This window comes from Enhydra lutris, unplaced genomic scaffold, assembly GCF_002288905.1.
Source record: "Enhydra lutris kenyoni isolate GAN:26980312 unplaced genomic scaffold, ASM228890v2 scaffoldscaffold27, whole genome shotgun sequence".
In the NCBI taxonomy this organism is placed as follows: Eukaryota; Metazoa; Chordata; class Mammalia; order Carnivora; family Mustelidae; genus Enhydra; species Enhydra lutris.
The window spans coordinates 25,213,414-25,227,583 of record NW_019154111.1 but is presented as its reverse complement, the minus strand read 5'-3'; the positions used below and the strand labels follow the sequence as shown (position 1 = coordinate 25,227,583).

General features: G+C 40.9%; 1 protein-coding gene across 3 annotated transcripts in view; it reads left to right on the top strand.

Moving 5' to 3' along the window:
* The window catches only part of LOC111151961 (MyoD family inhibitor domain containing), an 87,520-nt gene that overhangs the window by 18,572 nt on the left and 54,778 nt on the right, over positions 1-14,170 (top strand). For all 3 annotated transcript variants that reach the window (XM_022510209.1, XM_022510208.1, XM_022510210.1), the window contains one exon: positions 513-635. In XM_022510209.1, the coding sequence (XP_022365917.1) occupies positions 513-635 (123 nt within the window). The remainder of the gene's footprint in view (positions 1-512; positions 636-14,170) is intronic.

The following is a 14,170-nucleotide window of genomic DNA, read 5'->3' as shown; positions in this document are numbered from 1 at the left end:
TCTTGTACATGACCTTTGCACATGACTCTGTCATGGCAGACCACTTGTGTTATGATGACTTACTGACAATAATCTTTTTTTTAAAAGATTTTTAAAATATTATTTATTTGAGAGAGATGGAGCATGAGCAGGGGGAAAGGCAGAGGGAGAGGGAGAAGCAGACTCCCCACTGAGCTGGGAGCCCAGTGTGGGGCTCAATCCCAGGATCCTGGGATCATGACCCAAGCCGAAGGCACACACTCAACCATCTAAGCCACCCACGGGGCTCTACTTACAATAATCTTAATAGGTTATTTTTGCTGTACACATGTCTGTTTCTTTGATGCTGGTCACATAGTAGGTGCTCAGTAAATCTGTTACTACTTCAACAACCTATGCAACAGTCGATAGAGATACAGCTCCCATTTGCTTAAATTATGGCAGACTTGGAAGCATTTGGGGAAAAAAATACCTTAAAATAAAAAAAAATAGAGAAAAATAACACTTAATAATATATCTTGTGTTTTATCTAGAAAAATGTGATAAAGAAAATACTGAGAGAACTGTAACTCAAGCTACCGATAGCTGCTTCACACATGGAGAGATGCAAGACCAGTCCATTTGGGAAAGCTGTTCAGATGACGAACTCATCCGAAGTAAGTATTTGTAGAGAAAATCAGAGTGATTTGGGTATATCGCTATGAAAGTATGCTTTCAGTTAATTGTTCCTTGTAGTTCTCCCAGAAATCTCTAAATCAGCAGAGTTTATCTGGAAATATATTCACGAGTATTTTAAGATGTAGAGCTAAAACTAGGATATAAGTAATACCGTCTGTCCATTTTCATCCTTTTATTTTATCTAAAGGAAGAATTGACCTGTAAATTTTGGACTTTATTCTTCTAGAGATATAGTTAAACTTACTTCCTTCTTGAGCAGTGATGAAGTAGAAGTTGGACAATTCTGAGTGGACTGTGAAACTAAAAAGATAAAGGCAGAGCAAAAGGACAGTAAACAGCACTTTGGTGATTGGTACCATTCTGGTCCCTGTTCTTGTGCAAAATGATTCCAGACTGGTTTTCTGTTGTCATTTTTTTTTTTCTTTCTTTCTTTCTTCCTTTTTTTTTTTTTTTTTTTTTTTGCAATTAACATTTTTAGCACTACTTGGTTTCTTTTTACTCTCTTCCTCTTCCTGAACGTAGTCTGTAGAATATGTACAAAAGCTTTGGTGTATTTTCATCTGAATGTGGGAATGTCTGGCAACAGCAGTATCACAGGGTGCTGTTCAGAATGCGGGTTCTGTGTCACGTTCTCTAGACCTGGAACTTCCCCTCTGTAGGTTCAAAGAGTGAATTATTCTTTCTAGTAAACAAATAAGTATAAATATTTTTGCTATAGTGTTTGGTGAAGCTCCATCTTAGTTACAGAATTCATACCATTAAAGGGAAAGGATTGAAAATAAATTCTTTGCCCTATCGTCTACACTAGTTAGGTGGGCAGTGATTTAAAAAAAAAAATGTAAATTGCATTAAATAGTTTCTTTGGAGATAATGATGGTTTAGCTTGTACCAAGGGACAGTGGAGCATCTGGGAGCCACTGTCTAGTTTTATGGCCCCCTCTGAGAAGGCTACTGGGGAAACAGACAGTCGAATGGATATCCGGAAGAAAAAGGCCAAAGGCAGCAATGCCACCCCTGGCCCGAAACATAGCTGGCAAGACTCTCTGAATATTTACGGGTGACCTTGGACTCTGAATTCTGATTACAGATTTCAGAAACTATATTTTTGTCCTCTTCCTGGTCACACATTTTCTAGGCAAAGGCAACTTTGTTGGGTCTCCAGAAAAATCTGATATCTGGATTTGCCAAAACGGAATGATTTATGTCATCTTTAGACTCGACTCAAGGCTGGCTAGCACTTCAAAGTTTGACACTGTGATAGCTTCTGCTGTTCCAACTCCCTGACACTGGCCTCCACAGAGCTGTCTGGATTTTCTTCTTTGGCCTTCCCGGTAGAGTAGGTGGTCGTCTGCATAATTCACTGCCTGTCTCTCTTAACTCCAAGGTGAGGGAGGTGTGTGTTTTCCTCTTCAGCATCTAGCACATTTGAGGGGCCCAGTAAAATATTTTGTAATAACAATAGGCCCAGGAAGGAAGGCCCTGGCTCTGAGTTGCATGGGGGAGGAGGGGAACATCTGTGGTGAGTCAGGCCAGGGTTGGCTCCCATTCCAGGAGTCCTGTGTGGCTCCCTGAGCACTGTGGAAGAGGCGGGCAGCTGGCTCTCATGGAATTGATTTTAGTGTTCCCACTGTAGTGTGAGGTTGGTTGGACGCAGGGATTGTCAGAAAAATGAGGCCGGCCGGGGTGTGGGAACGTTTTCAAATGCACAGCCCACTCTTTTTCCAAGCTTCCATGGGACGGCTCAGCTGCATAAGCAAGAAGTGGACGAGAGTGAGTCGGTTTAATAGGACTTCTCTTTCTCTCTCTGCTCCTGAGAGTGGTTAGAAGGCTGGCAGCTAACATCTACATTGTCCCGGATGCCTGCTGCTTTCTTTGTTGGACATTTAAGGCGTAATTTATAGGGGACTGTTAGCTGTCAGTGTGATGAGGCTGTTTTTACTTTCCTGAGAATAACTGAGCTCTGGAAAGTCAAGGGAGTGGTTGCTTTGGAAATTGTATTCTAATTAAAGGGTGTATTCTCAGGCTTATAAACGAGATCCAAGCGGAGAATAATTTCCAAATTATTCTGTGAACTTTAACCCTGACCTCAGTGGACCACCCACTTGTGGCTCACACTTGGTTCATGCTCCACACAGAAGTTCGAGCTTTGTGGGCCTTCCCTGGCCCTTCTAGAAAACCTTGCAGGTGGCAGACCTCAGGTACAGTGCTCTCAGGGCCTGGATTTCAAATTGGTTGCCCTTGAGTTGCTAACTTATTACAGAGAATCCTTTCTGGAAGTTATAAATAAAAGAGAAGAAATCCATATGGAATCGAACATTTCGAATAAATAGGCCACACACAATCTGGTCAGGGAATGTGCATTGTGATTCTCTTTCTTATGAAATTTAAATTAAAAAGACAATTCCAACTACTCAAATTGGTTTAAAAATAAAAATAAAAAAAGACCTAAATCAGTAAAGAATTAAAAGCATAATGGAGGTTTTTGAGGAAATTTTATGATTGGGAGGTTTTATTTTTTCATCTTACGAATTTTCTTTTTACAGTTTAAAAGGGGGTTCATATTCTGAGGAAACATTTTGGCCTATAATTTCTGGAATGAGGCTTAAATTTTAGTTTATAAAAGTATCTTTTTATGGGAACACTAGTTAAGACTTTGGCTTTTCCCCTTGGATTAGCGTATATGATTCAGTATATAATTTGGAGCTCTGCCTTGTTTTTATAATCACTATTCCTCTGAATTGGTAAAATAAATGTGGCAGAGAAGTGACACCCTCAACTAATATTAATTTTTCTGTTTAACCCATAACATGCATAAACTGATAACAGGCAATAGGCAACATTTCATGTTTTAATTAGACTAGAAAAGGAACAGAAGTAACATTTTGATCTTAGTCTTTGGGGGGATTTCTAAGGTAAGAAAGAGAGAAAGAGAGAGAGAGTGTGTGTGTGTGTGTGTGTGTGTGTGTATCCTGTGTTTATACTCAGATATTTGTAGTATTTTCCTTTAATTTAGGTCAAGTTCTATTCTAATTATTTCCTATAGAGAGAGAGCTTACATTTTTCTTTGTTCTTCTTTCCAAAGTGCCTCAGGTCTCTATCGCAGATTTTTCTAGGTCTTTCTGAAAATTCTTATTACTTAACTTTATCCTTGGACATTGCTTTTACATAAACGTCTCCTAATTCTAAATGTCATTACTTAACTCCAGAAATTTTCCTTAGCTCCTCTTCTGAAATAAATTTCCCATTAAATTAAACTATTTTGTACAGCTAATTCTCTCCTTTGTGATTTTGTAGAATTCCCATGATCTGAAACAAAGTTAGAATGCTCCACTTAAATGGTAATCCTCTTTCTATTTAACCCATTTATTCATTCTGAAGAGTTTTTAGCTCTCCTAATAGTAAGCACTTAATTGGTAGAAGAATGCAAGCCTCTTCTCTAATTCACACTTGTCTCCTCTTCATGGAGCTAATGCTTCCTGCTGTTTCACTCTTCCTGCTGCTGGAAACCTTCCTCTTGGCATCCTTGGAGTTTCCTCTCAACATCACCAGGCTCGGTTCTGAGGAGCTCTATTCCTTCTCTTCCAAGACTTTGCCAACTTACTTCTGATCACTCTTCAGTGAATATTACTTGATCACTTGAGGGAATGCCTTCTTTATGTCAAATGCTGAAAAAGGCCGAGACTCAGGCGTGCTGTTTACATACTGAGAACATTTCTTACTTGATGATAAGGGAAGAGCATGAGATATTTAGATTTAAATTTCTTCAGCAGTTCTCATGTTTGAATGCACATTATAGTTAATATTATTACTATTATTCCTTTAGAATTCACTGTATATAAAAGAGGACATAAACAAGCCCCTGAAATAAGTATCATCCAGTAAGACTGTGGGGGAAGGAGGCGAATGTAGTTTTGTGTTATGTTTCTTAGGTGATGTGGAATTCTCTCTTAATAGTGTCTGCTCGTTCATTCTGGGATCCCATATTGGGAATAAGCCTTTGTGACTTCAACTGGCTCATTATCTTTTCCTCCATTTGTCTCTCAGAAAAATTCTCTTTTTTTAAAAAAATACGCTGACCAAATGGTAATGTGGCTACGGTTGAGATGCTTTGGTTATTGCTGTAGAGAAGAATCGTTAACCACCAGTTATTCCAAAATTCAACTCATGATTTGGTTTCAGAGTTGAGTGGACAATCAGAAGCTCTTTTTGATGGTTATCTATATTTATCTCATTGGCCAATGACCATGATTAGGCTGGATTCTAGAATAGAACTCAAGTTTATTCACATACTTCGTCCTTAGGGTGCATCATTCCAAGCTTATCTGGGGTTTTGGTCAAGATGCTAGGGCGAACCATTGCCCATTGTTTCTGCATTGGGCATCCTAGGCTCAGAATCTTGGAAGCTGACTGCCAGGTTCGGATACTGACATCATTATTCCTAGTGTTGGACATGTTACTTAAACTCTGTGATCAGATTTCTCATTTTTAAAATGAAGGCTAGTTCTGTATACCTCATTGTGTTATTTTAAGGATTATTTATTTATTTTAAAGATTTTATTTACTTATTTGACAGAGAGCACAAGCAGGAGGAGTAGCAGAGGGAGAGGGAGAAGAAGCTGGCTCCATCATCAACAGGGAGCCAGATGTAGGGCTCGATCCCAGGATTCCAGGATTATGACCTGAGCCGAAGGCAGCTGCTTAACTGACTGACCCACGCAAGCATCCCTATTTTAAGGATTAAATGAGAAAACGTATTTTGTATGCTTAGTTAGCACAGAGCTGTATGTGTAAACATTGAATGAATTTATTGATTTTCATTATTATTATCCTTGGGTACAGGTATCAGTTACAAAGCTTTGTTTTTGGTTTTTGGTTTTGCTTTTTTTTTTTTTTTTTTTTGGATCCATGATTCTAATGGGTTACATGTGCAGACATGCTGGGTACGTAGACCATGTCTTCCCAAGATTGTGGATATTTATGTCACAACGTTAGCGAGCACATTGGATGCTATGTGGTTTATGCTTATTAAATGCGTAGGAAGCACATAGAATTAATGAGATTCTTTACCCATCTTGCTTGTACTATTTCCGACTCTAAGGTCCTCTCATGAACATGCTAAATCAATATATTCTTCCTTTTATTCCTTCTAACTCCCTTCTTACTCCCAAGCTATACATGATTCATTCATGTCAAGTTCCAAATATTTATAGATGACTGTAAGGGTATTAAAGCAGTCAAGACATAGGTTTGATTGCTTTTTGCTGATAAGTTCTTCTGAAGAGTTCTCAGTGAACTATGGCCATGATCTCAATAACATTCATTGTCCATGGGGGTGGGTAGAGATGGCACTTTATGTAGGACCTTTTTTGGTTCCCCGTTTCTTACTCTTGTTGTCTAGCCAATAAGAAAAGAGTCTGAGACTGATTTAGTTTCCTTCCTTCCTTCATCCCTCCTTTCCTTGTTTATGCCCAACCTCCCACTCTCCCTCCTTCTCTGCCTTTCTTCTTCCTTTTCCTCTCATCCTCTGCCTTTCCAAATTACTTTTTAAATGCTTTGTGTTCTGTAACGTGCAGTGTATGTTGTTGCTGTGGTTGTTCTTACTATTCCTATGAATAGTCTCATTTATTACTTCACCCTTCACCCCTACCCTCTACCATGACTGGTTTCATTTGCAGTCTATCTCCTGCTGCCCTTTTGTCAAAGATTTTTAGTCTCTTTCTGATATCCTTAAAATCTTCTGGTCTTTACTGGGGGGAGATGAGATAGTATTGAAGTGTAAGTGGTGGGTAGGGTCCAGTGAGGGAATCAGATTTATTCCTTTCCCATTTGGGACTTTCTTTGAGCCTCAGGGAGGTGCTGAGGCCTGGGAACTACCTCAGAGATCAACCTGAAAATGCTAACCACTGAAGGAATAACTAATGTGTAAAGATCAAGACCATAAATGCTGTGGTCTAGATAATTTTAGTTCTCAAACCTCCCAACTTCCTGGAGCTGAACACTATGTGAATTTACACATAAATTATTTTTTGTGGAGTATGTTATTCATACATAACTTTCAGGATTAGCAGTCAAAATATAACTTCTAAAGCTGAATAAGAAATCGGCTACATTAAGATGTGGTGTTACACTGGGCTGACTCTGTGTTATGTTGGTGATACAGTGAGGAACAGTGCAGGTGTGGTCTGTGTGTTCAGAGTTTATGGTCTTGAAATGTGTATTATGAGTGCTATGATGGGAAAGGGCAGGCTGCTATATTTTCACATTTGAGAAGCACAAAGTCTCACATTGGGGAGAGGTCAAAGAGGGTGTTCCAGAGGGACTGATGTCTATAGGAAAGCCTAAAGGAGTTAGCCAACTCAGGCAGAGCATGGGAGTGGATGGCGCCATAGTAAGCCAAAAAAAAACAAAAAACAAAAAAACAAAAAAACCTAGCATATTTGCAGGTCTAGAGGTAATAGTCAGCTTGAGGAGAGTTACAGAAGTTTTATATAAGCTGAGATATAAAATGTTCGACTAGTCGTAGAGAGAGGTAAGAGGCAAAGAATCTGTTAACAGAGGGCTAAGGGAAGATGGAAGGTATTGAAGAGAGTAGGGTAGGTTTATGTTTTTATTTGCCTATATTTTAGGATGATTACTGTTGCGGTCATTGGAATATAAATAAGAATGGGAAACTGAAAGTATCAGGAGACCAACAGGGAGACTGTTGTATTAATCCAGCTGAGAAAGCTACATCTTGGTTAGGGTCATGGCAGGTGGGATCCAGCTTTCTGTGGTATACAGTGGGTGAGAGAAAAGCAGGTGTTGGGAATGAGGCCAAGGGTTTTAGTTTGGACAAATGATAGTTGTTTCCAAAGGTCGGATGGCAGAGGTTTTAAGGACATTTTCCAAAGGGGGTTTGAAATGCTGGGCTGTGGCTGTCTGATGGGTTGCGAAGGAAGTAAAAACAAGAAGGTCTAACAAATAAGAAAAATAGCCAGAGAGGCTGACAATCCATAAAGGTTTCTATTCCTGGAGAAACAAAACAGGTATCAATGGAGTAAGTGAACAGGGAAAGTGGAAAGAGAAGATGAATTATGAAAACAGAAAGTAAGAATTTTAAATTTTGAAGTGGAATGGTCCCTGGTGAGGACAGGGTACAAGGTGCAGTTGCAAGGATGGCTGACTGAAATAGTTTCTCCCAAACCCAGATTGTTAGATTTGGAAGAAATTTTAGAGGCTTCATAAAAATTGCCCTGTTCAGTAGGTGGGGAAACAAATCCAGAGGTTTGTTCCCATGTTTATGGTCATTAAAAGGCAAAGCTGGGGCTTATCTATGTTTGACTCTCAATCTCTGAATTCCTCATCAAAACTTAATAGTTGAGGAGAAGCCAGCAAGTTGGTTATCTCTGGTTCCTTCTGCTTTGCCCTAAGATTAGTTACCTGTTGTGGAGGAATGGAAGAGTCGTTTGATATTTTCTAAGCTGAGGACTCTGAAATGAATGAAAAATAGTGCACATTGTTTGGAGCTGCTGGTTTGCCTCATTGTAAGATTTAGAAAGGTCTTCTCCATCTAGTCCAGTAACATACGAGATTGGGATTATTTTAAAAAGAAAATTCTCCTACATAGCTAACAATGCCAGGGTAAAGGTCCAGCTTCCCAAAGTTACATTAGAGCCCAGTCCCCTGTAGGAACTGTTTCAAGTAACAGATAAGCCAGAAGATTCAGATTCCTTCAGGTTCTGCAGGAGACAGGACCAGCTAAATAAATTGGTGGGTGGGGTATGTGTGGAGTGGAGTGCAAAATGAGAATTCTGGTCCCCTTATTCAAAAAGTGTGAATTTCAAGATGGCAGCAGTAAAGCATTGAACCCACTCAGGGTCCTTCTGAGCGTGGGATTCTGTGCCATTGCACACACAAGTCCCATGGCTACAAAGCCAGGCCCGGCTGGAGGCATCAAGGGAGTGGGAATTCAGTTCTGGTAAGCAAAAAAGAATACTGTATACCCATTTTAGAATTTTTTTTTTTTTTTTTTTTTTTTTTTTTCCAGTAAGGCTCTGAAATTCTAGAATGAGGAAGTTTTTCTGGGCTGGGCAGATCCTGCCTTTGTGACAAGTATGAGTAGCTTGTACAGGTATGTGGGACAGTTGCTATGTAACAGATTCTTGAAGGCAGTGGTTGCCAGGTTTTATCCAGGCACAGAAGGACTGAGACCTGCTTCTGGCTTTAGTTTTATCCATGGCTTGGTAGAGGATGAGGTGTATGAGAACGAGAAGGAACATTGAAAATCCCTCTCCACTCCTTCCAGGAGCTCCATTCCCCTTCATCTTAGCACACTTGGGAGTCAATACGGTGACTTGTCCCATGTTTCCTTCACTGAGTCTTTCAGGACTGATGGTAAATCCTGCTCCACGGTTTTCCATCAGAAGCTGGAGTCTTCCTAAGTCCTTGGGTTCCACGGTAAGACACCCAGAAGTCAGGGAAATTTTTTTGAAACCCTCCGATGCTGGTATTGGAGGGTAAAATTGCATTAAGTGAGCTAGAGAAGAGAGTGGGTGGAGTGAATTGTTCTGCATTGGAACATAATCTCATTAAATACATTTTCCATGGTTCTTGAGAATTTGGACTGCGAAATTTAAGAAAAAAAAAAAGATTCCTACCATCTCAAATTGTCATAAATAATTGATTCATGCCAGCGTGATCTTTAAGATTTTATTTATTTAGTTTTAGAGAGCAAACATAAGCCACGGGGAGGAGTAGAGGGGGAAGAAGAGGAAGGGGAAAGAATCTCAAGTAGACTCTGCACTGAGGGCAGAGCTGACATGGTGCTTGATCTCACAACCCTGGGGTCATTGCCTGTGCCAAAACCAGGAGCCGTAGGCTTAACCGACTGAACCAGCTAGGTGCCCTCATGCCAGTGTGGTCTAATGAGACCATACATGTCATCTTTGAATGTTGCCTATTGTTCCTTGTCTTAATGGGAAAAAAAACAAAAAACAAAAAACGCATACTGTATCATCAACATAGAGGCCCATCTTTGCAGGGTACCTTCTCCATGTTCATTGAGCATTGCCAAGGTGCTGTCATAATCACAAAGGTGAGTGAAATCTAGGCAGCAGCTGTGAAAACAACACATCCAAAGAATGGTTTGATCGTGTGCAGTTAGCATTTTCCTACTCTTTCTCGTGAGTTAGGTTCTTATTGCACTTCTCTCATATCCAGTAAATTTTTTTTTTTAAAGATTTTATTTATTTATTTGTCAGAGAGAGAGAGGGAGAGAGAGCGAGCACAGGCAGACAGAATGGCAGGCAGAGGCAGAGGGAGAAGCAGGCTCCCTGACGAGCAAGGAGCCCGATGTGGGACTCGATCCCAGGACACTGGGATCATGACCTGAGCCGAAGGCAGCTGCTTAACCAACTGAGCCACCCAGGCGTCCCTCATATCCAGTAAATTTTTGAAAGAGATTTATTTATTTACCAGAGTGCATGTGAGCAGAAGTGGAGGCAGAGGGAGAGGGACACAGAGAATCTCAAGCAGACTCCCCGCTGAGCATGGAGCCCTACCAGAAGTTGGGGTTGGGGGCTCAGTCTCACAACCCTGAGATCATGACCTGAGCCAAAAATCAAGAGTTGGCCACTCAACCCACTGAGCCACCCAGACGCCCCTCCAGTAGATTTTTTAAAGTCTTGTCAGATAACTCTGAATATAAATATGTACCACCGGAAATATAAAAGTAAACCCATGTTCTTACATATTTAGGTTTTTAATATTTTTCATTTTAGCCAGTTTCAGGTGGTTGATTTTTGATCAGTTAAAAGCAACAGAGCCAATGCCCTTCAGTGTTTTCCAGGTAGATATATCTCATTTGCCTTTTTAACTTCTTAAAGATTATACCCCAGTGAAATATATGTGTCTAATATTTAGAACATACTTTAAATATATATCAGGTCTTTTTTTATAGAAGATGGAATAATACTGACTTCTTCTATAAAGTCCAAGTTTGTTTGGACTGATTCACATCAGGCTCAAAAAATTTCAGTTGATGTAGACATTAGATTTGAGCCTCACTGCCCCTCCGAGGCCTGGAAAGTCGGTGTGAAGGGGTGTTGGCGGTCGCCAACACTCACAGTCGAATGGCAGAGTCTTCAGTGAGCGCCCGTGTGGAGCGGTGTTGGGTGTGATGGTGCTGTGCCTGCTCTTGCATCCGGCTCCACCTCCCAGCATGACCTCTTCGATCCCTGCTAGTATCCGATTTGTCCTCTGGGTCAAGGCTGCTTTTAATTTCCTTGAACTGTAGAGCTGCTTTTCCTTTCTTTGAAATCACACTGATGCTTGACTACTTTCACTCAAAGAACCTCAAATCCGTTTCACGGGAGCCACCTTACAAACATGGACACACTTTGGACCTTGTTGCCACCAAGGTCTCTTTTCTAAGATCTTGAAATCAGAAGCTCGCATTCTCATTTCTGCCCGTTCTTTAATTATGCCTATTGTGTTAACTGTGTTCTTTTCCTCGACTTGAATCTCATCTCCTTAACTTCATATGTCTTTTGTTCTGTTTTGTTTTGTTTTCATGGCTTGCTGACACCTGCAAATGATCTTCCATTATCTCCCCCAATTCTGTGACCTTGTGTACAGTTGGCCATGATTACAAGGGAACAGCCAACACGGTCCATCTTCTCTGTTCAGATTCCAAGGCCTGGGGACTCCTACATAAAAGATGTTCTAGGCAGTACGATTAGCTTTAGGATGACTACACATTCTCTGATCTCAGTTGAGACCTCTCTGCTTCTCACCTGTACTTTAATTTCTAGTTGATCTTTGCTTTTGGTCCATTCTTGCCTTTTGATTTTGTGACACTATTTTCTAAAGACTCCTCTTATATTCTAATGTATCTGTCTCTATCACTGAGACATTTTAGGCTATATTTTAGGACGAGCTCCTGGTATTCAAACCCACTTCTGGTCTTCACGGATGGTACTTTGTCTACCTTGATAGATGTCCTAGATCTAAAATGATCTCTTAATACTGATAGGGCAATTTGCCCAGCAGCCTCCTCTCAGTCCTCTTGTAGTGTTTGACAGGACAGGTTTCCTGCTGGAAATTCCTCCCTCCGCCTCCCGAGCTATCCTGGCTTTCTTTCTGTCCTCCAGATGCCCTGAGTTCCTTTCTGTCTCTGAGCTTTCCCACTCTGGGTCATCGTGTCCCCACCCCCCCGCCAAACTCCCTGAGCTCCAGACTTAATTGTCAGTTCTGAAGAGAGAATTCTGTCTCCTCCCTGTTTCTCCAAGCACCCTTTCCTTTCAGTTGTTGTCACAATTTGTAACCCAGTTCTGCTACGCTGTGGCTACGATCTGCTGGATTTCTGTTGCAACCCCAGCAATGAGCCCTGGTGCAGGGCCACTGTGGACTTTCCCAAAGCTGTTTTGGATGACTATGGGAAGAAAAGAAATTCGGCTTTTTCCTCCACGACTTCCTTTCATGTAGTTTTACTGTAGCCAAAATAGATTCCTTGTTCTTCCCTCTACATGTGCAATCCTTTCCTCCTCCTCTGCTTCAGTCAGGTTACCTGTCTCCATGCATCTCCAGCTGCATGAGCAAGGCCTGCTGTGATTTCTCCCTCTTCTGGACTCGCAGACTGGGTTCATCTTCATCTCTCCTAAAGGACTTGTTAATTTTGAAATTGTCCTGCCGTGTGGATGGCCCTCTTCCTTGTCACTGAACTGAAGCTCCTTAAAGGCAGAATTGGAGGCTCTTTCAGCTTTGTAGCCCTCCCAGCATCTAGCCTAGGGCCATGCACAGAGTTTGCTCCCAATACTGTCATGTTAATTGTTGCATAAATGAAAATCTGTACCTTTTGACTACATTTAGCTTCTCTGTAGGAGACTGACAGCTTTGAATTGGTTTAAGCTGTAGTAATTTGTCTTAAAATGTGGATTGACTATCTTTGCCTCTCTTTAGGAGCTAATTTTCTCAGTCTACAGTTCATGCATATCAAAGGATGCTTTTTATTAGTAATATTAACAATGTTATTACTTAGAGCTTTTTACAGTTAATGAAATTTTTCATATTGATGATCTCACTTGGCCTATCAGCAACTTTATCAGACAGGTGGAATAATAAGTATTATTGTCTCTAGATGAGGCTGGGCTCAGAAAAGTCAAGCAGTGTACCTAAGGCCACACAGCTCATCTCCTGATCATCTAGCCTTGAGTCTCAGATGGGGGATGGAGTAGGGAAAGTGTTGAGACATTATGGCATTCATGGTCCCCTAGAGATTACATTCAAGTCACAGGGGAGGTGATAGTTTTCCCAAATTATAAGTTTATCCCAAGCTGAAAATTCTAATCCTTTTTCCTACTTGGCAATTATTGCCATTCTGTCACTATCATGATGTGACTATATCCTGCCTTTGTGTTGGAACATAAAAAAGTTAGGAAAATTTTAATGTACTATAGTCCTTTGGAATTTTATCTTTGTTGTGATGAATTCAAGACAGTTCCGGGCTAACGGTATACTTGACATCTTACTAAAAAGGCTTGTTTAATTTTGAGAACTGTTTCCTCATTGCCTCCATGAGAACTTGCCTGTTCTGATTCCAAGAGATGGGCAGAGAATCTTGACACCTGCTGTTCACTCATTTCCTTCTACACCAAGAAGAAATCAGAATAACTGAAGCCAAAGTTACAGAGGCAGGAATATGATGCTATAGTCCTATCCCTTTGTTCAAAGCAACAGTTCTCAGCTCTTCACATGAGCTTAAAAACATACTGATGCCCAGGCCTCACTCTATACTAACGAACCTAGAATCGGATGTGAGTAAGTCCTGGACAACCTTAATTTCTGAGAGCTTTGCCGTTAATTTTTTTTTTTTTTTTAAGATTTTATTTATTTATTTGACACAGAGAGAGAGAGATCACAAGTAGGCAGGGCAGCAGGCAGAGAGGGGGGGGGAAGCAGGCTCCCTGCTGAGCAGAGAGCAGATGCAGGGCTCCATCCAGGGCACTGAGATCATGACCTGAGCAGAAGGTAGAGGCTTAACCCACTGAGCCCCCCAGGCGCCCTCTTTGCCGTTAATTTTGAGGTAAGGCTCAGACTTAGAACTGGTAAGATTTTCAATTGAATATATTGCCCTAGAACAAAAATAAAAGCTTGCACATTGAGCAGTTTTTTGACTGTTCAAAAACTTTCTTTACTTTTTTTTCTTTTTTTGGGGGGGTGGTGATTTCTTATAATTGTGATTGATGATTGATGACCCGTAGGGACTGAGAGCCGTGGCTACCTGTTTGGGAGAACCCAGATCCTGGCTTCTTGTTTTTGCCCTTAGTCCTTCTGGGAAGTTGTTTTCTGGAGAGATGTTTACATGGTTGAGAAAGCGTTTTGTGCTTTTAGTTTCACTCTGCAGCACTTTAAGCTTTATGATATTGGAAAAGAACTATCATAATTTGCACTGTGGCCTTGCGAAGTGGCATGATGGGGTGGGTAGCGCATTGAAAGGACTTTAGGATCGAAAACTTGATGCCGCCATAAGGGATTA